Genomic DNA, 8,142 nt, shown 5'->3' on the forward strand with positions numbered 1-8,142 from the left:
GAAACTCTGTCTCAAAAAAAAAAAAAAAAAAAAAAGAGAGATGACTATGTTGCCCAGGCTGGTATCAACTGTCCTGGGTTCAAGTGATCCTACTGCCTCATTCTCCCAAAGTGCTAGGATTACAGGCATGCGCCACCATGCCCAGCCCAGAGTTCCATTCTTTGGAATCATTTTGTAATCTCCAAGATGTTGTTGCCCATGCTTTTTTTTTTTTTTTTTCCTTTTGACACAAGGTCTCACTCTGTCACCCAGGCTGGAGTGCAGTGGCATGATCTCTGCTCACAAGTGACACTTCTACCTCCTGGGCTTAAGCAATTCTCCTGCCTCAGCCTCCCGAGTAGCTGGGATTACAGGCACGCACCACCATGCACAGCTAATTTGTTGACTGATGACGTGGGGACATCAGTCAATAGAGACGAGGTCTCACTATGTTCAGCCCAGGCTGGTGTCAAACTCCGGAGCTCAACTGATCTTCCCACCCTGGCCTCCCAAAGTACTAGGATTACAGGCCTGAGCCACCACATCCAGCCACAAAAGTTTTGAATGAGAAACCTTTCAGAGGAGAGACTCATGACAGAGGTACTGAGACATCTAATTACTTATTGTAGAGAGGAGAAAGGGTAGAGCATAGACTTACAAGCCATTTATCAAACAGGCATAAAGAGTAGAGTCTTGGCCAGACAGAGGTTAGTGTCTTTTTCTTTTTTAAATGGAATTTTGCTCTTGTTGCCCAGGCTGGAGTGCAGTGATGCAATCTCGGCTCACTGCAACTTCGGCCTCCTGGGTTCAAGTGATTCTCCTGCTTCAGGCTCCTGAGTAGCTTGGATGGATTATAGGTGTCCACCACCACACCTGGCTAATTTTTTTTTGTATTTTTAGTATAGATGGGGTTTCACCATATTGGCCAGGCTAGTCTCGAACTCCTGACCTTAGGTGATCCATCCACCTCAGACTCCCAAAGTGCTAGGATTACAGGCGGGAGCCACCACACCCAGCCCAGTGTCATATTTTAAATTAAACCTTTAGGAAATTGAGATTCTATGAAGTCTGTTTATTGGTAATAGCAAGAAAGTGGGGAGATGGAAGTCTCTCAAAACCTATTCTGATTCCAGAGGCTGCTCAATTCACAGAAAAGAGAGAGAGAGAAAGAAATAGATACATAGATAGATAGATATAGGGGAAAGAAATTGAAGAACTAGAGATAAAGACTTTCAGCCCCAGAATTTTACCATGTGACTGTATTACACTGACAAAATAAACGTAACAAAATAAAACTGCATGTTGATAAGATAAAGGTATAATTATTGGATTAGGGGCAGTGTTCCAGTATGAAGTTCTAAGCAAAAATGTGGGTAAATGATTTCATAAGTGCATATTTTATACATATACATGTTTTAGCTTTTGTAAAAGTTGCAGAATATAACATATACAAAAGAGTCTAAAATATAAATGTACAGTAGCAAAAAAATTCTGAACCACTACCCAGGCCATGAAAAAGCAGAACGCCTTCCAGAGTCCTTCCTGACATCCTTCCCATGCTCTGAACTCCTAAAATTACAATATTCTCATTTCCTTTTTTCTTTCATGATGTGTATATGCGTATATATATACATACATACATATGTATACATATTGACATACACACACACTTTTTTTTGAGACAAGGTCTCTTGCTCTGTCTCCTAGGCTGGAGTGCAGTGGTGCGATCACAGCTCACAGCAGCCTCAACTTCCCAGGCTTAAGGGATCCCTGGCTAATTTTTTTAAATTATTGTTTTGAGGAGATGGGGTATTACGGTGTTATCAGAGCTGGTCTCAAGCGACCCTCCTGCCTTGGCCTCCCAAAGTGCTGTGGGATTACAGGTGTGAGCCATCATGCCCAGCCTATATTTTTATTTATGCATGCTTCTGAGAAGTTTCATAGAAATCTTTTCAAAAGGAAGTTTAGTGTGGTAGAAAGAGCGCAGATTTAGGAGTCAGAAAAAGCAATGTTTAAAGGCCAGGCCTGCTGTTTACCAGCTGTGCGACCTTGGCAAGTCACCCCTCCTCCAGGCCTTTTTCCCATCTGGACATGCAGGTGAGACCACCAGCAGGTTCCAGGACTGTCTAAGAATTCAACTCATGAACATTTAGATAACAAGTTTATTGAGACCTCCTGAGACTTAAACCCTGTAGAAAACAGAGATGAATCGAACCCAGTTCCCATTCTCAGGAAGCTCACAGTGTGAAAACAGGTAACTGCAAAACAACACAGCCAATAAGTGCTTTGAGACAAGAAGAACATAAAAAGGACGTAGTGTTTGAAAATCTGGAATCAACAACTAACCGCAGAGAAAGGTGGGAGGATGTTCTAGACTCCCAGGAAAAGCTTGGGAACATCTAGAAAGGCTCTTGCCGCAGACACAGCCACATCCGCCTAGGTCTCTGGAGTTCACTGCAGGCTGGCCCATTGCAGGGAGGTGTAAACCACCTTACCATCAGGCTGCGGAGAACAGAGGAGCAGGGTCTTTCTGACGCTGGTTCCAAGGCGCCCAGCAGCAACCAGGTCCTGGAGTGGGATGGGGTCCTCGGGGGCCCAGCATTGAGCGATATAGTGGGCGTGGAAGCGGAGTGGGTCACCTGGAGGGGACAAAGGCACTGAAGCAGTGGCCAATGGCGGGGGTAGTAGCCACAGGAATGACCCCTGGTAGGAGATGTGAGATCATTTCAGCAATCCCTATGGATGCTCTAAAACAGGTAACGCTTGGACCAACTACTACACTTCTAGAAATTTTTTTTTTTGAGATGGAGTCTTGCTTTGTCACCCAGGCTGGAGTGCAATGGCTCACTGCAACCTCGACCTCCTGGGTTCAAGCAATTTTCCTGCCTCAGCCTCCCAAGTAGGTGGGATTATAGGCATGTGCCACCACGCCTGGCTAACTTTTATATTTTTAGTAGAGACAAGGTTTCACCATGTTGGTCACGCTGGTCTCGAACTCCTGACCTCAGGTGATCCATCCACCTTGGCCTCCCAAAGTTCTGGGATTACAGGTGTGAGCCACTGTGCCTGGCAATTTCTTTTTTCTAAGAGGATTGCTCTTACATCTTTTTTTCTTTTTTAAAGACAGAGTCTCCCTCTGTCACCCATGCTGGAATGCAGTGGTGTGATCTCAGCTCACTGCAACCTCCGCCTCCAGGGTTCAAGCGATTCTCCTGCCTCAGCCTCCCAAGTAGCTGGGACTACAGGTGCCCACCACCACACCCAGCTAGTTTTAGTATTTTTAGTAGAGATGGGGTTTCACCACGTTGGTCAGGATGGTCTCAAACTCCTGACCTCAGGCAATCCACCTGCCTCAGCTTCCCAAAGTGCTGGCCTCATGTCTGCTTCTGAGTTAATCTGGATCACAGTAAGCATTTAATAAGAGTCGCTAAACTGCTTGCCCAGTGACTTCGGGAGCTCCCAAATGTTTCCTGTCCATCGGTGAATGAAAGAGGCTAACAGAAAGTGAGACAAAAAAGAAAAATGCAGCTGGGCCTGTAATCCCAGCACTTTGGGAGGCTGAGGTGTGAGGACTGCTTGAGCCCAGGAATTGGGACAATAAAGACCCCACCTCTATTCAGAAAAGAAAGAAAGGAAAACCGCAGAATACATTGGGATTGTGAAGACTAGCACAGCAACCAGAGGCCCCAACCCAAACTCACCCGGATAGACCAGGAAGTCTCCTCCGAACTTGCCAGCCGCACTGAGGAAGAAGCCCCGCTCCCACAGGTCTCTGTAGATGCTGTAGCGCAGCTCATGGGCAGGGCGGCCGGCGTGGGGCCAGTCTTTAGACTGGACACGCCAGTCCAGGGGCCTGGCCTTAACAGGTCGAGGCCTGGCAGTGGCCAGCTGGACAAGGAGAGCAGATCTGGGCAAGGGGGCTACTCCATTTGAGGGTCCTGCTTGGGAAGAGGAAGAACCTGGTGGAAGTACAGAGAAGAGTTTGGTAAATGCAAGGGGCAAAGTCTTCCTACCCTCAGGGAGACCCAGGCACTGGATTCCCAGCTAAAATTCCCAAAAGATCTCTTCTTTCCTTCCCATGGTCCCTGGACTCCACCTCCCACGCTCACCGGCTTCCTCCTGCTCTCCGGAAGCCTGGAGATCACTGGTGTCGTTCACTTTGGCAGCCTGGCCCCCGCCGGCCTCCTGGCTCGCGCTGGCCCCTGAGGCCTGTTCCAGCTTCTGCTTCTTGGCAGCCTGGCCCTCCGTAATCTTCTCTAGGAGCTCCTGCCGACGAGTCTCCCGTGCCTCAGCTGCCAAGGCGTTCTGCTCCTGGAAGCTCTGCTCTTGCTGGCGCTTGAAGGATGACAGGGCCTGAGAAGCACACTTCGCTGGAACCTCCAGGCTTACGGTCCCTTCGGAAGCCAGTAATCCGGACTCTCAGGCCCCGCTCCCACCAGATCCAGGAGTTCGAGCCCCGCCCCCTTACCAGGCTGTGGTGCCGAGGGTCTGGGCGCGGGGCGCTGACCAGAGTCACGGCGCCGATCTCTGCCAGGAGCCGCGCCTCTTCGGGCATCAACAGCAGCGGGAGGCCCAAGCGTGAGTTCTGGCGGGGCCCGCGGGGCAGGGCGCCTACCGTGCGGCCCCCCACTCCCAGGCGCTCCCGGAGGGCCTGAACCGCCTCGGCCCCCCACACCAGGGAGCGGCCATTCGCCACCTCCACCACCAGCATCCTCCTGCGGGAGCCGGGAGGCAAAGCGATCACCGAAACAGCCGCGCGCTGCCGGCCGCCCAGAAAGCACCCAGCGCCTCGGGGATCTGGCGAAGCCCCGAAGCCCCGCCCCCAGGCGCGAGGGCGGGGCCTCGCTCGGCCGCTGTTCGCCACCTGCTGGGCCCAAATGCCAGGCCCCGCCCCCGGACGATCCCACCAGGCTCCAAGGCCGCAGGTGACTGGCCCGTAGCCTTCACTCTTCGCCGCGTCCCCGGAGCCCCGCTCAGCCCTTGTGACCCTGCGGTCGGCACGCGCTCTGTGCCCATACTGCCGTACCTGCCATTGCGCTTTCAAGTCTCAAAAACAAACCACAATCGTTGCGACTCGCCCCCTTATAAAGGTCCATTTTGGCGCCACCCTCTGGCAAAGTGGGCGTTCCCCTTCGGGTGTTCCCGTCGGGGATCAAAAGCTCTCGAAGCGAAAGCAACGCCGAGACCACACCCTCTTCGGGACGCTCGGGCCTTAGCTCCTCCCCTTTCCGAACCACTGTGATTCGGCTTTCGGGCCTACTAGCTCTGACTCCCACAGTACGAAACCCTGCCCCCTCCCTAGAGAGGAAGGTTCGGCGTTCGGGGGTCTTCGACTCCACCGAGTCCGCCGCCCCGCCCCCTTCTAGAACGTGAGAACACCCTTCAGCGTTCGGGTGTTCTCGGCTCGGCCGACAACGTAGCCCCGCCCCCTCCCGGTCGCACAGGGTTCGACGTTCTGGCGTCATCGGCTCCCGGCAGTCCCGGAGCCTGTGGCCCCGCCCGCTTCAAATGCCAGCGCACCCCAGTTGGGGAGTTCCGGCCCCACGACCGAACCCCACAACCGAAAGCCCCGCCCTCTGGGCACCCGCCATCCACTCTCCTCTCGGGCGGGCTCACCCCACTTGGGAGCGCTCAGTCCGCTTCCTTGCTTTCCTTCAGAATGTCCCACGGTCCACCGATAGAGTCACCGAGTCACCTCGTATACACCAACTCGCAGTCAAGGCGGAGCCACCCACTACGCACCGCGCGCCACGCTCTGCTTCCTCCACCCTCCCCTCCCCATGTCGGCCCCCCGCGTCAACTTCGTCATTCCGCCGCCTCGGCGCCGCGGGAAGTCAGGACCCTCCCCTCACAGGCCTGGAGCCCCGCCTTCTTCCCGCGGTGGCCACCTGGGCCCCCGCCCCCAACATCGAGCGCACCTCCCTCTGCTGCTACTCGACTTGGGAACTTGAGGATCGTCACCCGACCCCGCCCCCTAGGCGCACGCCGATCGCCGGGGTTCCGCCCCTTTGAGGGCAAGTCGCTTTCGCCCCTCCCCTTTGTAAATATTCTTCCGTATCTGGCGAACCTGTTGACTCCGCCTATCATCCTAGCGTCACTTATACCCAACTATCTACGAAGTAAACCGAAACTTGTAGCCCCACCCGCATCCGGCCGCGTGTGGTCCCGCCCACATCAGAACGGCGACCCTGACTCGACTATCTCCGAAGAAAACCGAAACATGTGGCCCCGCCCACGCCGACGCCCCCACTCGGTTCTCGACTATCTCCGAAGTGAGCGGAAGTTTGTGGCCCCACCTCCAGTGAACTCAAGCTCCCGACTGTGCCCGAAGGAACCCGAAGGGAGACCCCGCCTCATCTCTCACGCTACGCTCCAGACCCCGCCTCCTTTCCGAAGCCTGTCTGTTCCTCTTCGGGCCCAAGGCTTTCGGCTCCTCCGCGTTCCGAGCCAGAAGCCCCGCCCCTTCACGTACTCGGAGCTCGGAGCCCATTGCAGACCTGGACTCGAGTGCTGCTGCCGGCTCGCGCTCCTGGCGCCCGCTCCCGGGCTCCTTTCCTGCCCGCCCGGGGCCCTGACCGTGGCCTCATCCCCGGCCCGATCCGTGGGGCTCGGCTGGCGCCCCGAAGGAGCAGCCGGCGCGGGGGCGCACTGGGCGGGGGAGGCGTGGCCGGAGCCGCGGCGGCTCGCGGGCTGGGACTGCTCGGCCGCCTCCTTCCCGGCGGGCGGCTCAGGTGGGCCGGGGTGGCGGCACCCAGTGGCAAGGCGGGGGTCCCACGGTGGCGGGGTACCTGCGGACTGGCGGGTGCGGGGCGGCCCCGGGGGCGCGCTGGAGCTCGGGGCTGGCGCAACCGCCTGTAGCTCTGTCGGGAGTGGGATCCGACCCACACTGGGGTGCGCGGGACATGCTGGGCCTGGGCCTGGGGAAAGGAGGGGCTCCGATCCCCGGATTCTCAATAGGAGAGGGGTCTGGAGCTCCAAAGGGGTTGGAGGCTGGAGCCCCGGGCTCCTCTGGGTGCTCTCGAAGGAGAAGGGCTGGGGGGTACGAATATCTGGTTTCACAAGGGCCGGGGAATGGGGGATGCAAAGAGGGGGTCTGGGCTCCTGGATCCTCGCTGGAAGAGGGGCTCGGAGGTCTAGACTCCTGGGCTCTCGAAGAGGAAGGGTCCGGGAGGGGTGCACCTTCTGGGTTTTTTAAGGAGGGGCGTCTTCAGCATGGGTGCAGGGAGTAGCTTTGATTTCTGCGTTTGAAAAGGTGGGGCCTGGGTGCTGGGAGAGCCCCACGCTTTACTGCGTTCTCAGAGGAGAGGAGGGCTGGAGCCCTGTGCGCTCTCAAAGGAGAGGGGTTGGGGGTGGATTCCTGTCTCCTCCAAGGATGAAGGAACTCGAGTCTGGGCTCCTAGGTTCTCAAAGGAGAGGCGCTGAGGCTTGGACTCCGGAATCCTAAATAACTGGGGTCCAGAGGGCTGGGTTCCTGGATCCTCGAAGAGGGAGGAGGCAGGAGGCCTGGATTCCTGGGTTCTCACAGTGAATCTGCCCCTCCCCCAGACCATGTCTCCAGAAGAATGGACGTATCTAGTGGTTCTTCTTATCTCCATCCCCATCGGCTTCCTCTTTAAGAAAGCTGGTGAGTCAGGTTCCCTCCCCAGTGGAAAATAAGGGGGGGACCCTCTGGAAGGTTCCAGGCTTATGCTGTCCCTTCCCCCTGCAGGTCCTGGGCTGAAGAGATGGGGGGCAGCCGCAGTGGGCCTGGGGCTCACCCTGTTCACCTGTGGCCCCCACACTTTGCATTCTCTGATCACCATCCTCGGGACCTGGGCCCTCATTCAGGCCCAGCCCTGGTGAGAATCTTGAGGGAGGGAGGAGGGGAGCGGAGAGGGAGAGGAGGGGAGAGGAGGGGAGAGGGGGAAGCAACCTGTTTCCTCTTTGTGTCTTTCTCAGTTTCTGCCTCATCTCTGGCTGTCTCTTGTTGATCAGTTTGTTTCTTTGTGTCATCTGTTTCTTTTTCTTTTCTTTTCTTTTTTCTTTTTTGAGACGGAGATTCGCTCTTGTTGCCCAGACTGGAGTGCAGTGGTACAATCTCAGCTCACTGCAACCTCCACCTCCCCGGGTTTAAGTGATTGTCCTGCCTCAGCCTCCTGAGTAGCTGGGATTACAGGCATGCGC

The 8,142-nt window shown here is 55.7% G+C and overlaps 2 protein-coding genes across 5 annotated transcripts in view; one reads left to right on the forward strand and one right to left on the reverse strand.

The window, feature by feature from the left end:
- Window positions 1-2,123: 2,123 nt before the first annotated feature.
- Window positions 2,124-6,087, reverse strand: TSEN34 (tRNA splicing endonuclease subunit 34). Of its 4 annotated transcripts, none has more exons than XM_032271104.1 (5): window positions 5,898-6,087; window positions 4,448-4,694; window positions 4,089-4,332; window positions 3,681-3,938; window positions 2,124-2,618 (listed from the first exon to the last, which is right to left on the reverse strand). In XM_032271104.1, exons 2-5 carry the CDS (start codon window positions 4,688-4,690, stop codon window positions 2,431-2,433), a joined length of 933 nt encoding a protein of 310 aa, XP_032126995.1. In that variant the 5' UTR covers window positions 4,691-4,694; window positions 5,898-6,087; the 3' UTR covers window positions 2,124-2,430. The 4 variants fall into 4 exon arrangements, with proteins under 4 accessions (XP_032126995.1, XP_032126993.1, XP_032126996.1 ...); XM_032271102.1 differs by lacking the exon at window positions 5,898-6,087 and adding an exon at window positions 5,596-5,736; XM_032271105.1 differs by lacking the exon at window positions 5,898-6,087 and adding an exon at window positions 5,596-5,735 and having other exon boundaries at window positions 3,681-3,917.
- The window catches only part of MBOAT7 (membrane bound O-acyltransferase domain containing 7), a 6,884-nt gene continuing 4,037 nt past the window's right edge, over window positions 5,296-8,142 (forward strand). The window contains exons 1-2 of the mRNA XM_032271100.1: window positions 5,296-6,710; window positions 7,688-7,817. Of these exons, the coding sequence (XP_032126991.1) occupies window positions 5,639-6,710; window positions 7,688-7,817 (1,202 nt within the window). The 5' untranslated portion in view covers window positions 5,296-5,638. The remainder of the gene's footprint in view (window positions 6,711-7,687; window positions 7,818-8,142) is intronic.

This window comes from Sapajus apella, unplaced genomic scaffold (assembly GCF_009761245.1).
Source record: "Sapajus apella isolate SASKATOON/1434 unplaced genomic scaffold, GSC_monkey_1.0 scaffold224, whole genome shotgun sequence".
NCBI classification, from domain to species: domain Eukaryota; kingdom Metazoa; phylum Chordata; class Mammalia; order Primates; family Cebidae; genus Sapajus; species Sapajus apella.